Source organism: Mustela putorius, unplaced genomic scaffold, assembly GCF_011764305.1.
Source record: "Mustela putorius furo isolate JIRA1106 unplaced genomic scaffold, ASM1176430v1.1 tig00000129_pilon_pilon_pilon, whole genome shotgun sequence".
Lineage (NCBI taxonomy): Eukaryota > Metazoa > Chordata > Mammalia > Carnivora > Mustelidae > Mustela > Mustela putorius.
Genome location: NW_025421290.1, coordinates 47,873,356 through 47,895,055, shown reverse-complemented (window position 1 = coordinate 47,895,055; position 21,700 = coordinate 47,873,356). Strand labels below are relative to the sequence as shown.

Genomic DNA, 21,700 nt, shown 5'->3' with positions numbered 1-21,700 from the left:
CATTTTGGCGAACCCAAGTCAAGGGTGTCCTGTGGGCTCTTCTTGCATACAAGGCAAGGTAGAAAATCGAAGGTGACAGTTCGTATCCTAAAGGAGTTTATAGCTAAGAGAGATGACAGTGATACTCGTCCCTCTCATTTGTGACGGTGCTCAGTTGTGGTGCGGACTTCATGTAAGTTCCCGTCAGGCTTGTGGGGCGTAGGGATTCCCACCGTGACTGATGTGGGAAGTCTGGTTCACAGAGCAGGAGTGACCTGGCCCTCAGCTAGCAGGTGGAGGCCCCATGCCAGGACTGGCGCTGCTCACCCAGAGCCCACGTCCCAAGCATCCCATGTGGCTCCTGCTGGTTTGCAAAGAACAGGATCCGTGGAAAAGATCTGGTACCCCGGGGGTCTAGACGAACCAGCGTTTGACACGGAGCCAGGCTCAGGAGCGAGGGCCCCGCCCACTCTCTGGGGTGACCACACAAGCGCTCCTGTGGTGCTGGGCAAAGACGCAGAGCCCCCGTGGGGACAGAGAGGATCTGTCAGGGCTTTGTTAGCTGCAGGCAAGCAGGGGAAGGGGCTACTCACGAAGCCTCTGGTCACATGGTGACGCGGCCTCACGTCCCCCCGTGGGGTTTCATGTCCCCAGTAGAGTGAACGAGCCCAATTTCATTGTTAAAAGTAGCAGAGAGAGAAGGCTCTGTTCCTGCCCCTTAGTTTTCCAGCACTGAGGGCAGAACCTGGGTGGGCTTAGGAAGAAAACAAAACCGGTGACCTTGGTGAGGGGCTTCTGAAAAGAACTCTCTACCACTGAGGAAGCATGTTTAAAATTTTCAGGGCTTTATATAAACTAGGATCCAAAATATAAAACCCCTGAATTTTATCATGATCTTCTGCTAACAAATGCTACTTAATAAATCTCCTTTTTGAACATTAGATTAACTTATTTTTTCCTTAAAAAACAAACGGCTGGAACCCTTTAGGTCTGCTCATTGTCTTTCGTGTCTCTTTAGTCATAGAAAGACAATTCGTCGTGTCAAGACAGTTGATGTATTCTTCTTTGAATTCCTCTAATACTAATAAAAGTTTGGTTTGCTGGCAGCACCGTCTTCAGTTTGAATTGTAAATAGTGACAGCTGTGGGGCACCGCTCGGAAAGGGGTAGTGTCTCGTAATTACATAAGGAGTCGGGGCGGATTTCCTGAGTATGAGCAGGATCGGCACGTTTGGGTCTCGAAGATCGCGTGCCGGGAGCGGGAGTGCTCCGAGCGCTTGCTCAGTCCTTTCCTCTTCTTAACTATGTTTCGAGGTAATTGAGGTGTTCACTGGTGTTTATTTGTAATTTCTGTTTAAATTCCTGACAAGTGAGGGATAGAGGCACATTTTTCATTAACTAAGGTTCTTCTAGTCCATTTTCTTATTTCTTTCAGTTTGTGGTTTATGTGTTGTCAGAGGAGATAAGGAGCTTTGTCGGGTCCCCTGCTGCCGTGAGCACCAGTCTGACTTAAATTTAGAAGGGTCGCTGGATCAGGTGCTGTCACCTGTTCGTACTGTTGACATTGTGCACCGGGACGTGTGTCTGACCCCGCTGGTGTGACTGAGTGTGTGAGCCCGCTGTGGTCAGGATAGGGGATGTGTCCCTGTAGATTGTCCTTAAAATGTATCTTGTGAAACTGCCTAAAAGCTCTCAGTGTCCCCCATAAAGGCTACGAGGGATGGCGGATTGCGCCAAGGCTTGGTCGGGACCCCGACTCAGGCAAGCTGGGCCTGACTTTCTCTGGAAGAGCCTGCGATGGCCAGGCCCATCATCCGGGGGAGCTTTTCGCCACAGGAGGGTGACGTCGCTGGGGAAGATCTTTTCCAAGGTGGGCTGCTTGTTAAAATGAGAAGCCGTGCTGTTTCCTCCCTCACAGATGGCTGTTTGTATTTCTGCAGAAGAACTGAAGGAACATTTGCTGGGAGATAATGCTCTGGACAGAATCTTCACTTTGGGTAATTCTGAATACCCTGTTAGCTGGGACAATGAGGTCAGACTTTGGACATTTCTTGAAGATCGAGCCTCGCTTCTTTTAAAAACATACAAAACAACTATTGAGGTAATTCGATGGCTTCAATGAGGATTTGAGCTTTGGCATGTTTTCGGGGATTTTTAAGAAGAGATTCTGTCCTAAATGTAACTGGCTTTTATCAGCAAAATTGTTGTATATCTGACATTGTTCATTCAACTTATTAATATTTTCCTACTTAACACATTTATACTTGACCAAAAGAATTCTACTGAGGCGTTGTTGGCTAGAAGGAGAATCTTAAAAATGATTCAACACTTGTCTGGAATTTTAAGTTTTCTTTTGTGCTTTCTAGGTTTACCATTGCCCCACTAACTTCACCCGTTCCTCCGTCCTTCCTTCCTTCATTCAGTCCGTCGCTGAGCCTGGGGCTGGCAGTGCACGAGACAGACACTGGAACCATTTTTAAATAAGTCAAGTTCCTTGTTAGATGTGGTGGGACCCCATTTGATTTGGGCTCATCGTTGTGGTTTTATGATCACTTTCTTGGGATGTAAATAAATACAACACAACGTACGCTTGTAAAGTGTACAATTTGATATAAGCGCATAGTCCTGCAGCCACCGCCACGGTCAAGTTCTAGAACCTTCTGTCACCCCTTGCATTTCCCTGGTGACCCCATCCCTGGCAACAACTGATCTGCCTTCTGTCGCTGTGCTTTTGCTGATTTAGGCTTCTTATAATTAATGTTGCTCATTTTCATTTCCCAGGAAGACAAATCCTTCCTGAAAGACCACGACCTCTCTGTTCGCGCAGCAATGGCCATCAAGCTGCGCTTAGGCGAAAAGGAGATTTTGGAAAAAGCGGTGAAGAGCGCAGCTGCAAACCGGGAGCACTACCGCAAGCAGATGCAGGCGGGGGCCGCGCTGCCCCGGTGCGAGGAGAGCGGCGCGGCAGGCGCCAGGCTGCCCCTGGCCTTGCGGAACCTGGAGGAGGAGGCCGGCGCGCAGGAGGCCCTCACCCTCACGGAGGCCGTCAGCAGGGCGAAGGCCGTGGAGAACGGGCTCGTGAATGGCGAAAACTCTATCCCCAACGGGACCGGGTCAGAAAAGGGAAGTTTAAGTCCGGAGGAAAGTAAAAGAGCGACGGAAAGCACCAAAGAATGTTCTTCGGACAGCACGGAGGGCGGGAGCGCGCAGTAGCCCGCAGAGGGCGCCGGCGGCGGGGAGTGCGGTTGAGCGGAAGTTCGCGAAGCCCTGTACATCGCTGTGTTTTCTTGTTCACTTTCTTCTTTCTGCAGAGAGGAAAACATGTTTTTGCTGCTTTATATAAAAATGATTTTTTTTTAAGTTATTTAAAAAAAATCTAGCTTCCTTCTTTAAGATTGCCATCTTGCTTCTGGGCAAAACAAGTTATCAAGCCACCACGAGGTGCTTTGGAAGATTCTGTAGACCCATTGTGGGCAAATGTGTTTTCTTCCTGGGGAAGAATGCGGTTCTGCTGTCAGCTGTGCTTTTGTGGGCCCGTCATCCTGACAACCGAGGGAGCTGCTGTGCCTCCTGCAGCGGGACTGGGTGGCGGCGCTCTGGGGGCTCAGCGGGGGCGGGGGCGGCGGGCGGTTGCACAGCACAGAACGGCCTTGGGGTTTGGCAACTTGAGGGTCGGGGCAAAACCTTTTGTTCCCCCCTAAAAAAATAACACCTGGTACTGAAAGAAAAGTGAAGGTGGCAACCTTATTTTTAATAGTTTTAAATGTTGATGATAATCCTAATGATATAAAGACACACACACACATCTAGTGATTTCTAAAGATTCATCTGCCTTTTGTGTTTTGTTTTCCTGTGTTAAGAACTTGTCCTTCCTCCTTGAATCACAGTAGGACATGCATCATTCTAATTTCCAGCGTTGACTCTGATTTTACGGTGTCGCGTTTGATTGCCCGCGTCGTCCTGGAGCGGCTGCGGACTGCGGCCACCCCCAGCTCGCCGTGGCGATGTTCAAAGTGAGGCGGCTCCCTGGCTTTTCTGGTTTTCACAACAAGCTAGAGATTTTCAAAGCTACACTTTTGAGTAAAAAGCCTTATTAAAAGGAAAACATGATTAATATTTTCTGTCTATTCCTTTTCTTTAAGTGGGGACAGAGCCTTTGAACTGAGCCTTGATGCAGATGTCCTGCTTGCTCTCGGAGCAGGCTAGAGCCGGTGTGAACGCGGAGCAGGCTAGAGCCGGTGTGAACGCGGCCTGCGCCCAAGCTCTACCTGCCCTGGGGAGGCAGAGGAGCAGGATGGGCCCCAGGTCGCCGCTCCCTGGCCTGCAGGGGGAGGGCCTGGCGGCAGCAGGCACACACCAGCAGGAGGAGCTCTCTCACGTTTTCGGGGAGGCCAAGGCCTGGGATGGCGAGCCCCGAAAGCCCCCAGTTCTCGGGCCGCGGACGGCCGGTCTTCCTCAGCTGTGAGTTCGCACATGGTCTCTGAGGTCCGTGAAGGGCATCACTCCCGTGTGAGTGACTAGCCCCGCCGTCTTGGGACCAGTGCTGCACGCAGGCCGTCTTCAGAATGCGCTCCGTTTCTCCTCGGAGGAGACGCGGTCTGCGGATGAGTTGCTTGATCCTGCGCGAGGATGCGTTGTCTCCCAGAGCCCAGGGGGCGGCTAGACACGAGGGGCAGGTGTCACTCTTCCACGCCGCTGGCCGCGTCTTCCCGTGTGGGCTGACACCCGTAGCCCCTCGTCGACGGGTCTGCAGCTCCGGCCTGCGGCTCCGACCCGACAGCAGACTCGCCCATCAACTCGCATCGGAGCGCTTCCCCAAGGTGCGTGGCGCCTGTAAAACCCACGGGTCAGCTTTTGAGGTGCTGTCTGCCCTGGCGGGGAAGCCCCCCGGAGACCAGGACTTGAATCACCGATACGTAGATATATTTTCTCGTTGGTTTCCAAGTTAAGTCTTGGATTAAATACAACCTTGGAAAAATTATGTACAGCGGAGATGTAAAATAGTGTCAGGAGATTGGGTGGTTGTCAGAATATTCCCCGGAAAAGACGTGAGTCCAGACGGAGCCGGCAGAACCGTGGGTGGGAGTCGGGCTCCGGGTCCTGGCCGCACCGCACCGCTGATGGGGCTCGTCACAGCCCCCGGGACTCTGCTTCTTCTCTTCCTTGCACGGTGATTATCAGAAGCCCCTGCTTAAAAATGTGAAGATTGCTCTGACCACTACCTCCCCCCGTGGCAGGTCTGTTTGTGCAGAAAATTGGACCAAAAAGTGATTATATAAATTAGGCTCTGATTCAAGGACAGTCTTTGCATTTGTGACCTAGAAATGACCCTCATAAGAACTAAACTCTTTTTTTTTTTTTTCTTAAGATTTATTTATTTGAGAGAGCGAGCCTGAGTGTGCACACAGAGGGAAGGGGGGAAGCCGATGCCTCCCTGAGCAGGGAGCCCAACAGGGAGCCCCACCCCAGCACCTCAGAATCATGACCGCTGAGCCACCCAGGTGCCCCAAGGGCAGAACTTTTGCGGTAGGAGGACAGAGTATCTGTCGAGCAACCTCGCTTCCCTGAGTTGGCCGGCCTTGCCCTCTGCTGACGGGGAGGCCGCGGCACACGTTCGTCACCCTCCTGCCCCGTTTGGGCGCCGCAGAGCCAATGCTGGTGCAGACACTTGGAACCACAGCTCAAGCGTTTGAAAATCGAGGAAAAGTGATTAAATTGGCATTGAAGAACCCTCATTGCCATCTGTCATGAAAATAGACCTTTCTCTCAAATCATTTTAACAAAGTTTACTTTTTTCTTAATGCTTTTGGATATGAGGCTGTTCAGGCTAGTCTCTGGACGGATGCCAGCCTCTGCTTCTGTTTCTCAGCTTTGTGTGTTATTTGTGTAAACACTTAGCAATTAGATTTCACCAGCCTAGAAAAACCACCCAGTTTCTCCACGCAAACTGGCAATTGATAGGTGACTTGCCCCAATAGTTCCTAGAGCAGGCTCACAACGACGTATGTATGTATGTATGTGTGTATGTATTTTGAGAGAGAGATAGGGTAAAACATTAAAAATATTCTCATGTTCCCAGTGCGATGCACAGGGTTATGCTAAATTAAGCCTCCACTAAACGTAGTGATTTTTCTGTAAATCGTGACTTACCGTATTTCTTTGGTGGTTAGTATGTACTTGTTGGAGTGAAAGAATTGAGAAAAAAAAAACCCAAACCCCAAAACGAAGAAACTACCTGTGACTTGAACTTAGCACTAAAAACAGGATGGTCCGTAAAGAAAATGAGGAGTCATCGCGGTGTCTGGTTTGGGGGGTGAGTTTTAAAAAGCCCAGATCTTAAAGTGCTGTAACCATGGCTACAGGAAGAAGCCTTTTATGGGATACACTGTGCCGTGTTCATATTACTGATCTGGCAAAGCGGCCCATTCAGTAGGGTGTAGCGGATGCCCCAAGCCGGGATGTGGGCTCAGTCAGCTTTGCCTGTCAGCTTCGGGCAGCACAGAGTAGAATTCAGTCGCCTCACCAGGGTCAGCCGACTGTTCTCATCCGCAGCCCCTTACGTAATGTAGTCCTAAAATCCTGGGTGTAAACCGAAACGGAGTAACTGGGATTGTGTTTCAATGCACTGGCGGACGGGTTATTCCCATGATGGGCGCTGCAGTGCTGGTCCTGGGTGCGCCGGGCTGAGGGGGAGGAAGTCGTGATGTCCCTGGAGCAGGGGGCGGTGGGCTCAGTCACAGTCTCCACAGAGGCACAGCCGGGGCCATTGGGTGGGGAGGCAGAGGGCCCCCGAGGGAGGGAGCACTCTCTCAGGACAACCACCAGGGTGACTGGTGAAGACGGCGTTCTAACCGTCCCGGTGCTCTGGTTGTACTAACGGCTTTGCGGAGGCGTGGGGAGGCCATCCGCGGTGGCTCAGGGTGTGGATTCCAGTAGGTCCGGGCCCAGCAAGTGAGCTCCTACCCAGGCTGGTGACCTGCTGAACATTCAGGAAATGTGTGTTACTGCCCTGCTGTAAGTCTGAGCCGTCATCAGGACGCGGGAAATGTTCAGGGGACTACGGGTAGCAAAAACGATCCCCGCTCTGCCGACACGCAGCTTGCCTCTGTCCGTGGGTTTGAGGAGCTTCCGACCCGGACTCAGCGGGAGCTGTGACCCTGAAGCCATGGCAGCTCCTGTGAGTCATTCGAGATTCCCAGGAAACCCTTGGCTGCCCTCGAGGTGGGGCGGCCGCTTGAACAAAGGATCGGGCTGACCCTGCCACAAGTCATTAGAGGGGTGGACTGTGCTCTGGTATTTGGGGATGGGGGGGGGGGAATGCCAGAGGGAAGACCTCCGACGGGCTCTTCGGGGTCTGTGCACCTTGCGGCGGGGACAGGGACAGCCAGGAGGTCCCCGCCTCCCAGGGAGGAGGGATCCCACAGGGACTGAGTCCCGAAGCCTGTGCCCAGCTTCCAGCAGGGGTTTTACCGACTGGGAATGAAGAAGCTTCTTGAGGTGGAAGGAGGGACGATCGCCAGCCCCGTGAAACACAGGTGCTGCCGCTGGTGTCTCCTTCAGAAGCAGGAAGGCAGAGAGGCTTGTATTTGGGGACTCAGCATGGTTTCTGGAGTCGGGGGCGTTCACGCAGGTTGTCACACTTGTATCGGCTTGACTCACACGTGTTCGTGTGCGTGTGCGTGTGCGTACATTTTATGGTGCACACTCGCACACAGACACGAACGTACGCATACGTGCCCGTGGCTGCGTGTGTGCGTACGTGCGCATGTACAGCACTCTGTCAAGACGCGCATCTACACGTCCGGGCAACAGAGACCCCCAGGCATGGCCCAGGCCCGCCACACCCCGGCTCGCGGGCACGTGCAGGTGGTGCTCCGCGGTCCCGGTGTCTGGCTTAGGAACCGGCCCCTTGGGCGCGCCCTGCACGGCTCCCCGACGAAGCGGACGCCTCCTCCTCCTGCAACCAGGTTGGCGTGGAGTCTCTCCCCTTGTTTCCTTCTGCACCCCAACCCTTCCAGAGTGTTCCAGTAGAAGAGGACTGTGGCGTGGCTTGAACCTCAAAGCAGCCTTTCCTGTCTGAACAGGGCATGGCTCTGAAGAGGCTACTTCTAGGCTAACCAGGGCTGCTGAAGTCGGGGTGCCTGGCCGGGTGGTTGCTCTCGGGGCGTGGTGCCCTGTTTCCTTCCCTTCTGCAGACGGGGCCAGGAACCCCCTCCCCCACGTGCCCCGCCCCCGCCAGAGCTCTTACCCCATCCTCACATGCTGTCCGTCTTTCATGCACGGGACATTTGCTCTCTGGGAAGGAAACCCTCATATGAACGTCTGCTCCGCTGAGGCTCCGTCGTCCAAGAATATCTGCATCTGAACCTACAACCCACATTACAGACCTGAAGAAGCTGTTCGTCCAGAAAACCCGACGGGCGCTGACACTGGGCAGACCTAACGCGGAACCCTGAGCGCTCCTTTCTCCACGGCGGTCTGGGCACCACGGCAGCCTCTTGAGTTCAAGACCTTGATTTTCTTCTCCGCAGCATGGGCTGGCGACGGTGGTTGCCGGGAGGAGGAGCCGTGCGTTTCTGGGGGATCCTGGCGCGGTGCCAGGAGCAGAGTAGGTGCTCAGGGATGCGCTCCGGTGTCATGGACGTGTCGTGGCAGTGAACCCGGGAGCTCCACCGGCAGTGGAACCCCAGGCTCCACATCCTGAGGGAGTGGACGCCACGTGTTCCCATCAGGCCTGTGGTCCGGGAAGGCGGACCCGTACCGTGTGCCATGGTCGCATCCCCCAGGCGACACCCCAACCTGGCACATCTCCCAAACTGACAGCACTTGCTTCTCTCCCACATGCCTGTCCTGAGCAGGGAGACCGTCCTAGCACAGGCACGTCTGACTTTTTTGGCTCTCGGTTCTCAAGTAAACCTCGCAGGCAGCTCAGAGCAAACCCTCCCCAAAGCGCAGGCCCCGTGACAGGTGAGGGCCGCCCCCGAGGACCCCCCTGTGCCCTAGCCGGCTTCGGTCCTGGTGTCGGTGAGTCCCGACCTGCACCTGCAGAAACACCTCCTGCTTTTTCACAAGAGACTTACAGGGCAAGTTTGGGTCTCTTCGGTCCCCGGCAGTAGTGACGATGGCAGCTTCGGGTTACGTCCTCTCACGAATTAAGTATCACGCCGTGGAGGCCACAGGTCACGGCGGTCCGGGAGCGCCGGTGGAACACGCCTCGGGTTTTCCAAGGACCAGGACGGGTGTTCGGGGAAGTCGGAGCCGGGGAGGGGGTTTGGGATTTCCTCCCCCGCTCTGTGCTCGGTGCCGGGCGTCAGGCCAGTCAACCAGGGCACGTTCGCCGCCGCTGTCCCATGTCGCCAGCCGCCTCCCCCCCGGCAGCAGGTGCTGCCCTCACCGTATCGGCCGCTCCGACGGAGGTGGCCTTCGACAGAAGAGCCCTGACCTAGGGCTGTTGTCCCGACACTGGGGTGCTCGGCGGGGGTGGGGTGCGGCCACCTGCTGCGGGCTTTTGGCCGCACGCGCAGGGAGGTGCTGTGGAAGCCGGGACCCCTGCGGCAGGGACGTCCACAAAAAGCCACCAGCTCGGCACCGGGTTGCAGACACGGTGGGCCTGGCCTGTTCGCTAGTAACTGGGGTGAGCGCACGGCGTGCCGGACCCCGGGAACACTTAGCTTTCAGCTCTTACTTCGCCGTGGCCGAGAGGCTGTCTCCTTCAGGGACGCACTGGGCCATTCAGTCGGATGTGGCCAGGGGAGGGGCAGGGGGTGAGGAAGGACGTCCAGTGGGCCAGGCCGTCTTCTCAGGGGCTCGGGACAGCGGGGGTTTAACTGAACAGGCTCGAGGGGCAGGGGCTTCCCCACCAGGACCCAGACAGACTTGACCTGCTGCCTAGGTGGTGCCCAGGGACCCCCACCCAGGTGGCAGAGGCAGATGGCCAAGGCCCAGTTGGACAGACGACAGAGTGCGGGTCCGGTCATGATGTGGAGCTCACAGGTGGGTCACCCCGGGTCTCAGTGCCCTCGGGACTCAGCCCCTGTTGCTTCCTGGATGCACTCTGGGGCAGTGACCAGCAGTGACCCAATACCAATCTGCGCTGGGCGCCACACCACGCTCCGGAGTACACGGCGCAGGTGCTCGCAGACGACCGGGGTGGGGGCTCACGGAGGACCCCCCCGGCCCGGCCCGAGGATGTCACAGCTTCCCTTTTCCTACTCGTAACAGGAAGGAGCCCACCAGGGCTCTCTTTCCACCACCTACAACATCACACATGAGCTGCTCTTTCTCCGTCTGACCTTACCCCTTCCTCTCACTCCATCACCCCTTCATTTCTGTCACCAAACAACAGAGAATGTGACTCTGATTTCTTTTCCCGTCTCCACTTCAGTGCTCTGAGAACGTGTCTCCGGGAACAGGGGTCACCTTCAGGTTTTCTGACATTCTGGGATGTTCAGAGTGAGTGGCGGAACTCCAAGAGGGGACCCGACGTCACCGCTTTAGAGGGACTCCATAAGGGACAGTGAGGTCCCTGTGTGCTTTGCGGAAACAAACGCGTTCCGAGGCTGGCCTGGGAGAGCGTACCCCGTGGGGATTTTCTCCCCTTTTCCCCAGACCTGTCGGCAGACGCCCGTCCCCGGATGAGAGCATTTGAGAAACGACCTGTTGATCCCGCGGGGTGTTGACCTGACTGTCTACCAGTTAATGGGACAAATCACAGGGCCTCCCCATCCTCCACGGACCGCTAACAAGGAAAGGAGAGGGTCTGGGGTCAGCGATAGACTGAGTCAGGCGTAGAGGCTGTCCTCAGTTTCCGCTTCATTCCTGGGGCTCGTCCTGTCGTTCATGGCTCGAGCCACCTTTGGTCGAAGTGGCCAGGCTCTCTGTCCGTGAACAGTGTCTTGTAGTGTCTAGAACCCAAGTGAACAAGCATGCTTCCCTGAAACCAATACAAGACGACTTGCGAAGGCATCAGATAACTGCAGCCTCACTCGAAGGAAGCCGGGACTTCCAGCAGCAATTAAATTGCGTGATTGGATACAGGGAAATTTTTATAATTGCCCACAGGTAGCAATTTATTAGGATAGATGTTACTTACGACATGTGTCAGGAAGGTCAAAGTTTATACTTCCTTGGACATTAACCTAATCTTTGAAACTCTTAAAGTTACACTTTTTGGTCATTAATTTTTTTTACAAGCAGAGATTTTGACAATTAACCCAGTTAATAAAGGTCAAATTTCAATTTTTTTTCCAATTTCTGGAGCACTTAACTTATTCCTTTTTGGAAATGGGCAGATAGAGGATGATAAGTAGTTATTAAATGAGTGCAGGCTGTAGTCCCGCTGTCAGAGTGACGGTTGTGAAACAGCCGATCCTGGGAGAAGGGAGCTGCTGTGTATCTGATGGCCGGGGGTAGATTACAAGCTGAGGAAATAGGAAAATTAAGCCCCAATACTGTGCAGAGTTAGTAGGATAATATGAGTATGTGCGCTTGTTAAATCACCGCCGGGTCCTAGCCATTCAGCTACGCAGACTTCAGGCTTCAACGGTTGAATCTGCACATTTTAAAATAAGCGATTTCTGCAAACTCGCACCAAGTACGACGTGAGTTAAGAACCAGCGTGTCACCTGCCAGGCTGCGTCCTTCAGATGCACCCACAGATGGGCCAGCGGCAGACGAGGCAGCCGAGTAGCCCTGACCAGAGGGCGGGCGCCGTCGGAGCCCTGCGCCCCCCTCCTCCACATCGCCCCCGTGGGCACCCCCACCCCCCAGAACGGACAACGGAAAGCAGAGAGAGCCCACAAAGCCCTCCTTTGCCACCTAAACAAGATAAAGCAAACCGCCCTTCCCGCTGCCATGAAAACCTCCCAGCGCTGAGGCTCAACTCCCCACAAGCCTTCCTGCCGACTCCTACCTGCAACCCCCCAACCCCGTTCCCTGTCCCCTGCTCCGACAGCGCCCCCTGGAGGCAGCGTCCCCGGGACCAACCATCCCCAGGAGGCTGCCCAGAGAAAGGGAGCCCAGTGCCTGCATCCTGTACCCTGGGGAGCAGGTCCCTTTCCAGACGTAGCCAAGAGCCTGACCGGAAGGCAGGCTTTGTTGTTGCTGCCGTTGTGCTGCAGAAATACGGCCTTCTTGGTACCGATGTGCTCAACATTCAAGAACCAGTACGTCAAAAACGCGCGCATCTTGCACCTGTGCAGCCCGCTACACCAATGCCGCGCACGGAGCCAGCGCCCTGCGTCCTCCGCCCGCCCCCACCCTCTGGCCCTCCCCCACGTCCCCACCTGCTTCTCTGTACTTAAACTCTAGAGCAGAGGCCTGGGCTGCCCCTGCGTTGCGCGCTGACCCTTTGCAGTGGCTCTCCGAGGCCCTCCGAGCAGCCCCGTGCTGTCCTTGCATGTGGCGGGGGCCACAAAAGGGCAAAGTAAAAGGAAGTGCAAGTCGTGAGCCCAGCCAGAGGGCGTGAGAGTGTGACTGAAACCAACACCAGTCCTGCTAGAGATTGTTAGGGGTGACGTTGCCTTCCTGCTCTGCTCCCAGCGATGCCACCAGCCCGCGCCGGCGGACGGTGTGCCAGGGCGGAAGCGGCAAGTCCTCGGGAACGGGTGGCATTTGCAGCGAGTGCCACCTGCACGGACGACACAGGGAGGAAAAGCCGGGGAGCAGAGCAGCATCTGCCGATCCCCGAAATATCCCCGCGGGCTGCAGACGTGGGTTCCATCTGAGCGCACCTGATGTCTGAGCCCTTTGGGGGGCTTGGTGTTAAAATAAGCTGTGTGTCCTCGCCAGGAAAGTGCAGGAAAGATGACTTTGGTCTCGCAGTTTCCTTCCTTCGGCCCTCCAGCACCGCGCGGGACCTGCGCTCTGCCCTCCTGCGCTCTCTCCTCCTGGCCTCCTCGGCCACCTCCTCAGCCTGTCCGCCCCACGCCGTTCCTCCTCCCTCTGTGCTACCCCGACGATGGCTCCTGTTGCTACAAACGGGATCACCTCATGGATTTTATGTGACCTACAATTTGCTCAGTGTTTACTGGGACCCAGACTCCCCACCACCCCCTCCTCCCCCAGATGGGACCAGGGCTGGTCTGGGCACATCAGAAGGACAAGGGACCACATGGAGGGTGCCCCACCCCAGCAGAGAACCAGGGCGGTTTTCCCGGTGGGCAGGGAGGTCGGTGGTGCCTGGCCATTCTGGGGCTGGGGGGCTGATCCAGGGGCTGAGTGCAGTAGAGGAAGGGCCCTCCAAAGGGACCCTAAGCCCTGTCACGGGACTGTCCATGCCAGGCAAGCTTGGCTTTTCTCCAGGGAGGGACTCTCTGAACTTCTCTGAGGTCCCTGTGGGGCCCTCTGGTGCACTGGGGGGACTAGGCTGGTGCACGGCCGTGTCTGGGTATCTGCAGCAGTGGACATGGGCAGGTGGAGAAGGAAAGGCCGCCCTGGGGGTTGCCTCAGACCCCTCTTCCACCACTGCCTCGTCGATCGAGGCAGGGTCTTTAACTGAACTCAGGTTTCTCGGTCTGTAGAATAGGAGCGAGGTCAGGAGGGTGGAAAGCACCAGCATGAACCTAAACCCTTGGGAGGAACGTGAGGACTGGCACAGGCGTGTCTCACCAGGAAACACAGCACATTCTTCATGAGGAGTGGGTGTTTCACTCAGTTTTGGCAAATTTACCCCAATCTGAAGTGTTTGTGGAGCCACTGCTGTGAGCCCCTTCATCAGCTCTTCAGAGTCACAGTGAAGCTGCCCCGTCTTCCTTTTCCAGCAAAGCCTCCACCTTCCTCTTGTCGGCCCTGCTAGTGCTGGGGTCCGAGGTGAAGGCCTGTGCGCATGAGAGGAGGGGCTGGGACTGTCCCTCAAAGCCCAGGGACGATTTAGGATGAATAGATGGGACTTTCCCCCTTTAATCTCATAGAGGAAAACTCCACCATAATGAACAAAGTCCAGGGGAGCCTGGGTGGCTCAGTCGTAAGTGTCCGACTCTTGGTTTCGACTCAGGTCCTGATCTCAGGGTCCTGAGCTGGGCTTGGAGTCTGCTTGAGATTTTCTCTTTCCCTCCGTCCCTCCCCACCTGCTTTATGCTCTCTCTCCCCCTGCCCACCCCCCAAACAAAAATAAATAAATCTTTAAAACAATAAAGTCCAAAGTCAATAAACTGGGAGGAAGCATCTACAACATTTGCTGTGAACAAAGGACTAGTATCTCTATTACATAAAGAACTCTTACTTGCATGGAGCACTGGGTGTGGTGCATAAACAATGAATCTTGGAACACTAAAAAAAAAAGAAAAAAAAAAAGAACTCTTACAAATTGAGAGACCGAGGACCAAAAACTTGAAAGAAAGTGGGGAAAAGATGAACGCACATTTTATACATAAAGTCTTCAAACCTGGAAAAAGCCTCTCAACCCACTCATTGTTCAGAAATGCAATCAAAGCAGCCCTGTGCACCGTTTCTGTCCTATCAGACTAACAAACATAAAAACGTGACCACACTCTCTGTTGGCGAGGCTGTGGGGGCCCCCCAGGCATGCAGCAGCATGTGGCTCTCATGCGAATTTGCACAGAGCTTTTAAAGGGAAACTTGGTGACACCAAACAGAACCGCACACGTGTGCGTGGCCACTTACCTCTCGATACTGCAGTCCTACTCCTGGGGCTCGGTCCTGAAGACACACTTGCAAAAATACAGAGTTACACAAGGTGATTCGTGACAACATTGTAGGTGCAAAATAAGGGAAAGAACCCAGAAGTTCACAGATAGGAGAAGGGCTGCGTAAGTCTGGTACCACACTGTGGAGCATGACCCAGCCGTGAAGAAGCAGGGCCAGAGCTCTGTGAACTGATGTGGCGTGGCTTCCAGGACATACCGTTAAGTGCAAACAACAGAGAATGAGGGAGTTCTGTGGCACCTGATCCTTGTAAGAAAGAGGGAGATCTATGGCAGGCCACACGCACCTGCTCATTTGCATACCATCTATATGGGAAGGATAAAATCCACACTAAAGACACGTCCAGCAGCGGGAGGGCTGGCAGGGCTCTGAGTGCCCTTCAGTTTGGGGCTGACTCGCCAGCTGGGCCATGTTTCCTAGCCCTTCACACAGCCCCCCAAATAACACAAATATGCCGGGATGGGGGGCGCCCCGAATGGAGTAAAAGCCCCACCATGAGCCACACAGGTGAATTAGGTGAGCACCCTGGAAGGCAAGGGGAGGCACCTCTAGGTGGCGATGTCTTGGTGGGGACCGCGGGGCCGCGGGCCGAGGAGCCGCACCTGCAGGGTGCACCGCTGGGCCGCTGGGCTCTTTCTCACGGCGGGGCAGGTGGGCCGCTCTGAAACCGCCCTCGAGAGTCACGGGCACTAGATGACGATGATGAGTCACCAAGGGGGGGTTTCTCTCTGTTGGAGAAGCAAGCTACAGCTGCGGAGAAGGGCGCCAGGCCGTGAGTCCCTGTGAACTCACAGCTTGCACAGTGCGCTGTGACGGGCGGACGCGGAAGCACGGATGCGTGTGCCTGGGGCTCCGCGCAGGGCGAGCGCCTGTGTGCCCAGCTCCGTCTGCCGAGTGGCCTGGAAGCCGTGAGCCGCAGGGACAACGGGCACCCCCTGGAGACCTGTCCTGGCTTCGAAGGAGCACCCCCCGTAAGAGCTCGTTGGAGGGGTGGTCTCAGCCTTGGGGCAGCAAAGATACCAGAGGAGCTTGGGGGAACCTGCGGTGTCAGGAAGATGGTGGGGCTTGTGGAGAGAGCACAAGAGGCCAAAGGAAGCGGGTCCCACAGCACAAACGGGGACAATTTGTGCAAGAAAATAAATAATAACAGGACTGGATGAGAACAGACAATACAATGAACAGCCACACTGATTGCATCAGGTCGGTGAGTACATGGGGAGCAGGGACAGTTCTTCCTTAGAGTCAAGTTCCTACGGTTACCAGGAGGGAATGAAAAACAGCCACCATTTTGCAGACAGTATAGAAGCAGTAACTGTTCTGGACAAAATCTGCCAACAGGAGCTAAAATCCGCGGACCAAAGTTTGGGAATTCTCACGGTATCTCGCTCAAGACATTTGTAGTTACCAAGGAAAGATGGAAGCTTGAAGGTGGGGAAGCCTGGCAGACGCCACCAGGGCCGGCGAACAAGGTCATCATCACGGTGACCGCACATGGACACCACAAACCCCGACAGCCAGCATGAGCGAGACACAACATCGCCCCTGTGCGGTTGTTGCCAACAAAGAACCGCCCAGAAAGTGTTACAGCCTTGTGGAGGGGGGCGGGAGACCCAGCACAAGCAAAGTGGGGTCCCCGTGGTGTCTTGGGGTGGAAAAGGACACCAGTGGAAAACCTGTGTTTGCTGACCACACTCTGGACACAGGTGGAAGCTGAGGGCTTGAGAGGTTGCTAGGTGAGGTATGTACGGACACGGCACCATTCTTAGGGCTTTTCTGTAAGCCTCAAGGCAGTTCTCGAGACCAAGACAAAACCCTGTGTCCTGGCTGATACAGCAGGGTCTGAACCCTTTCCTGCCACTCAGCACTGTGCCTCAGGGTCCCCGTCTTGCCCATGGGGACTGGTCTCAGTGAGAGGGCAGAAAGCTCTCAGAGCAGGACCCTGGGCCTGTGGCTGTCATCAGGGTCCCAGTGGTGCTTTTTTTGTTTTTCAAATGAAATGTGGGGAGGCTGGTAGACCACACAAAGGAAAAAGGACACAATCTTTAGGGCACAACTAAAAAAAAAAAATGCAGCCAATAGCCTGCCAGTCTGGTACCGCAGCCCTCCTGCCCCAGGACCTGGGCAGTGCATGGGGGCTGGCTTCTGGTCTCCCTCTGAGGCCACCTGGGTTCCCTCCGTGAGCAGCAGAGACAGGAGGAAGAACTAATTCTGGGACCAAGTGGCCGCCCATGTATCAGGCATTTACGGGGGCCAGGCTCGCCTCTCAGAGGCTCCGATCTCGTTCAACAGCCACGGGAGCTGGGGACTGGCGAGGTCAGTGCAGGTGTGTGTGTGCACGCGTGTGTCCGAGTGTGCTTCTGCCAGTGCACGACACGTGCGCCTGGGACCCAGGGGCTCGCGGCAGAGCCCCACAAGGCACCGCAAACCGGATCACCTGCTTTCTCCAGGGCGAAACTAAACCCCACGAGGGGCAGAGACAGGGAGAGGCCCAGCGGGGCGTCCCTCCAGGGGGCATGCCCTGGATCCAAGCCGCCCCTGGGGTATTAGCAGGCCCTGCGACCATGACTGAAATGATCAAGGAGCACCTTGTGGTGGCCACAGAGACCCTTGTCCTCCAGGATGTTGCCCAGATGGCCCTTCCTCAAAATCAGCAGGTCCCTCTGGCTGCCCCTTCTGTTGGTCTTCTCAGCATGCCTTTGGTGATTTGTGCTCCCGTCTGCCCCCGCCGCCAAACCGGACACCTCCAAGTCAGAGACGCGACGGATGCGGCGTTGACACGGCCACGTTTCTGCACCCCGTGTCCTGCCCACCCCGGGGTCCCACCCCGAAGGCCGTTCGTGTCCGCACCCACGGGTGCTGAGCACGGCGTGGCTCTTGCTGTCCCCCAAGTCCTCGCGGCCGGAAGCCTCTTCTCCTGCCTCCTTCACGTTACAAGCCCTCCTCTGCCCCCACGCCCTGGAAGGACGATGCGAAACCACTAGGCCAGGAGGAAGGTAGATTTTATTACCCCATTTTCTGGAGGTGGAAACTCAGGCCTCAGAGGTCAAATTCGTTCCTCGCATTTGATGGGAAGATGAAGCCGTGATTTGCCGCCTGGCCCCGGGACACTGCTCCCAGTCTCCTTCCAGCACATCGGGACCGGCCTCTGGAGCTCCCCACAGGGCCGTGAGCGCCCGGCCTCGGCCTCCCCGGTGCTACCGGCAGGATGAAGTTCTCACCTCTCTTTCCTCTTCTTCAAAAACAAACGAAACTATTCGTCACCACCCACATGCTGCATCCACCTCTGTTAAAACGCTCCCCTCCTTGGCTGTGTTCTATTACGCAGTGTTGCTTTCCGTTCGCTGTTCATCTTGGAAAAAGAAATCATAATCCTGGAGATGCTTACTCTCCATTAGAGAAAAGAGGTTCAGCGTTTACTATCTAAGTGAGTCCGTGAGACTGAAGTTGATGGTCTGCCCAGATCGCCGAGGGACCGGGGAAGCAGGCGCAGACCACAGGACGGAGAAGGGTTTCTGCGTGGGAGCGCTCCTGCCGAGCACAGAATGGGTACCGGTGGGGCCTTTCTCAGCTTTCAGGGGCAGCTCAGCCCAGAGAGGCCAGCGTGAGGCTGGTTCATTGCAGAAGCTTCACAAGCACACCCCGCGGAGACTTGCGGTCCCCCAGAGACAAGTGGGGGCTGGGAGGGGCCGGCCAACCTGTGGATGAGGACACAGGGCTCCGAGAGGCGGGCTGGTTCTGGACTGCGGGACCCCAGCTCCCACCCGGCTGGGCGGGGCCGATGCCTCACCCTCCTTGGGGAGCTCCTGGACCACGTGGGTCCTGCATCAGGGAGGGCAGGGGGCAGCAGTCCCAGGCCCTCGCGAGGTTCCCATCTGGAGGGAGAATCCTGCAACAAAGCAGTAACAGGTAAGATGCTTCCAGACGACGACAGGCTCTGAAAGGAACAGGAAGCAGGTTGGCAGGTTGGCAGGTTGGCAGGTGGCTGGAGTGGACAGGCCCCTCGGGGAAGGAGGACACCTGGGTGGGAGGTTGCTCAAGCACAGAAAGGCCGTCCTGGCCTCATGGGGGTGGGGAGCGGGCGGTGTGGGGCCAAAGCTCCAGACTGCAAGGTGGGGGGTGTGCTGGGGGGCAGGAGGGGCATGCTGGTGCTGCTTCTTGGGGGGAGGGTGAGGAAGGTCAGGGGGTCTGAGATGAGCTGGAAGGGGGGCTGAGCTGGTGGGTGAGGACTTGTCCCTGAGGTGGCCGTGGGGACCCTCCAGAGACAGAGAGCAGCATTCCAAGCTGACTTCATTCTTTGTTTGCCAAGGACATCATCTGGCTGGGCCGGGAGAAACCCACCCTGGACCAGGGTTCCCCGGGCACGCGGCCTCTCCCCAGACCAGGGCCCAGCTCTGCAAACAGAGCTGGCAACCCCAGCCTCATGGAAAATGCTCAGTAATTTCTGGTAATGACCAGCCAGAGCTGAAGAACAGGCTCTCCCGAAAGGTCACTTCTCCAAGAGAAGAAAATTATTCCTTTTCCTGGAGTCTGTCATCTTTTGCTTTAATTAATATCAAACGCGCCCCTGCTTGGCAGTGGCTTCAAGGGTTCGAGTGGACTTTCCATGACATTTCTAATAAAAAAATGTGAATCTTCTTGGACGAATGGAGGTGTTGATCAGACCCTCCTCGGGGGCAGACAGGTGCCGGCCCTGCCAGGACGGCCCGGCCTGCGTGCAGGCTGCAGGGAAGCGACGGAGCAGGATTCTTCGTCGTGGGATGAAGCAGGATCGCCTGTGGTCGCCTCGGAGCTGCCTGGGCAGGTGAGTCAGCCTCTCCAGGCCTCAGCTTCGACAGCCCCGGAATCACGAGGCTGCTTTACGGAGGACATGGGAGGCGTTATAGGGACGGCTTAGCCCAGAGCTGGGAGCCCACGGACGGCGGTCGGAGCCAATGGTCACTTTGTGCACCCCTGCTGAGCTGGACAGGACGCCCTGCCTTCCAGCTGAGTCTAGTGGTCCTGCACTTCCGACCCCGGGCAGCTGTGGTCTTCCCCCACCTGCCCCCACCCCCGCCGGGGGTCCCCAAGTCAGGGCCCGCTGTGTCGTGGTTGCTTCTGTGTCTGCTGCCTTGACCAGACTGAAGCTGGGACTTGTCTGATTTCCCCTGGTCCACCTGCGTCCTGGGGCCTTTCCTGGGGGAGAGAGGAGCCGGCACGGACTGGGTCTCTGAGGAGTAGGAAGGAGCTTCTCTGGTCCAGGGGTCCAGGTGGGGAACAGCCCCTCCTCTCCCCACAGAAACTGTGACTTTAGCTTCTCTCCACGTAGCTGCAGAAGACCAACCAGTCCAGTTCTGGTGTGGTTTCCATTTTCCCAACGAGAAAGTTGAAACCGAGTTACAGGATTTTGCCCCAAATCACAAAGCTGACTTATTCCTCAAGGAATTAAGAGATAAACATCTGTTCTGTCGTCCGGACACCCCCTCAGCCCACTCGGGCCGTTTGATGCCCCGTATCATTGGCCTTCAACAAGGAAAATCGCACCCAGCGAGGGCCCATCTGGTTTCCCACACCCACGCTGGGCCACCAACTCCCTTCCTCCTTCAGGGGTGAGGGCACATCTACCCTGCGCAGCCTCATCGAAGGGCTGCAGGTCTGAATGTGCAAGAAAAAACCCCAGCAGGCAAGCTGCATATTAAATTTGAGTAACTGTTGCCAAATCGGTCTCCAAAGTGACTTTATCCATTTGCAACCTCACCAGCAGTGCATGAGCAAACTCTTTTCCCTACATGCTCTCTAAAAAACTCGGTGGTGACGCATTTAAATTTTTGCCAATCGAGGGGAGGGGAAATATGTCTAATTAATTTACATTTCCCTTTTTTAACTAATAATTTGAGAATCTGTTATTACGTGTCTTAACCCTTCATAATTTCTGTTCTGCAGCTTGTCTATTCAGATTCTTTTCTATTTTCTTATTAAAGGAATTCTTTATATATATATATATATTTTTTTTTTTAATTAGCAATTCTTTATGTATTTTGGATACTAATCCGTAGTGTGTTACATATGGTGCGGATATTTTCACCTTATCTGCTACTTCTCTTTTGACTTTACATTATCTTTCTTCATACAGATGTTTAAAATCTGTAGTTAAATTTATGAACTTTGCTTTTCTTTAAATCTTGCTTAAGATGCCTCAAGTTCATAAATATATCCTCTTAAGCTTTCTTCTATGACTCCTGTAGGGTTCTTAAAAAAACACTTATGTCTTTATTCCATTAATTTTTGTTAATGGCATGAAGTCAGAATTTTATTTTATTTTTTTCCAGGTAGTAAATTGTTCCAATATTTATTGAACAATCCACATTTTCCCCCAGTGATTTGAAATGCTACCTCTGTTCACATACTAAATTCCGGTATATACGTGGTCTATTTTTTTTATCTTCTATTTTTGTTCCAAGGATCTATTTATCTATTCATGTGCTAATATCACATTATATTTATTAAAATTACTTTATAATATGCTTTGACATCTTGTCGGGCAAAATTCCCCTCTTTGTTTTTTCTTTTCTCAAGCTGTCTTGGCTATTCTGGAACATTTACTCTTCCATCTGAATATTAGAATCAGCTTGTCAAATCTTATTAAAATCTTGATCAGGTTTTGATTAGAATTGTGTTGAATTTATAGATTTATGGGGGGGGTAAAATGGAGAAAAAATATTAATGCTTAGCATTATGATAGGGTCCGGGAAAAGGCTGCAGTGAGGAGCAGGCTCTCTGTTGAAGATGGACAGCCTGAGCCCACTGGGCCTCTGAGCCTATCTCAGGCCCTGGGGCCCAGGAATGAGCCTCATAGTGAGTGGCCCGAGTCATGCAGAGCCACCAGAACTCTTCTCGTGGGATCTCATCAGGATGTGACATCCTGCCCTGGAATGATCGATTCCAAAACCGCTCATTTACTCAACACATGCTAAGTGTCTGCCAGAGGGTGTCCAGGTGCCGGGTGCAAAGATGACCCAGGCAAGGGCCAGGCCACAAAATCGTGCTTTGTGGAGGACGGTGTGGGACCCGTGAGGAAAGAG

The 21,700-nt window shown here is 54.8% G+C and overlaps 1 protein-coding gene across 7 annotated transcripts in view; it reads left to right on the top strand.

Annotated features, from left to right (window-relative positions):
* The window catches only part of SETD3 (SET domain containing 3, actin histidine methyltransferase), an 80,241-nt gene extending 76,147 nt beyond the window's left edge, over nt 1-4,094 (top strand). For all 7 annotated transcript variants that reach the window (XM_045073486.1, XM_045073509.1, XM_045073492.1 and 4 more), the window contains 2 exons: nt 1,919-2,079; nt 2,760-4,094. In XM_045073486.1, the coding sequence (XP_044929421.1) occupies nt 1,919-2,079; nt 2,760-3,191 (593 nt within the window). In that variant the 3' untranslated portion in view covers nt 3,192-4,094. The remainder of the gene's footprint in view (nt 1-1,918; nt 2,080-2,759) is intronic.
* Nucleotides 4,095-21,700: the final 17,606 nt, after the last annotated feature.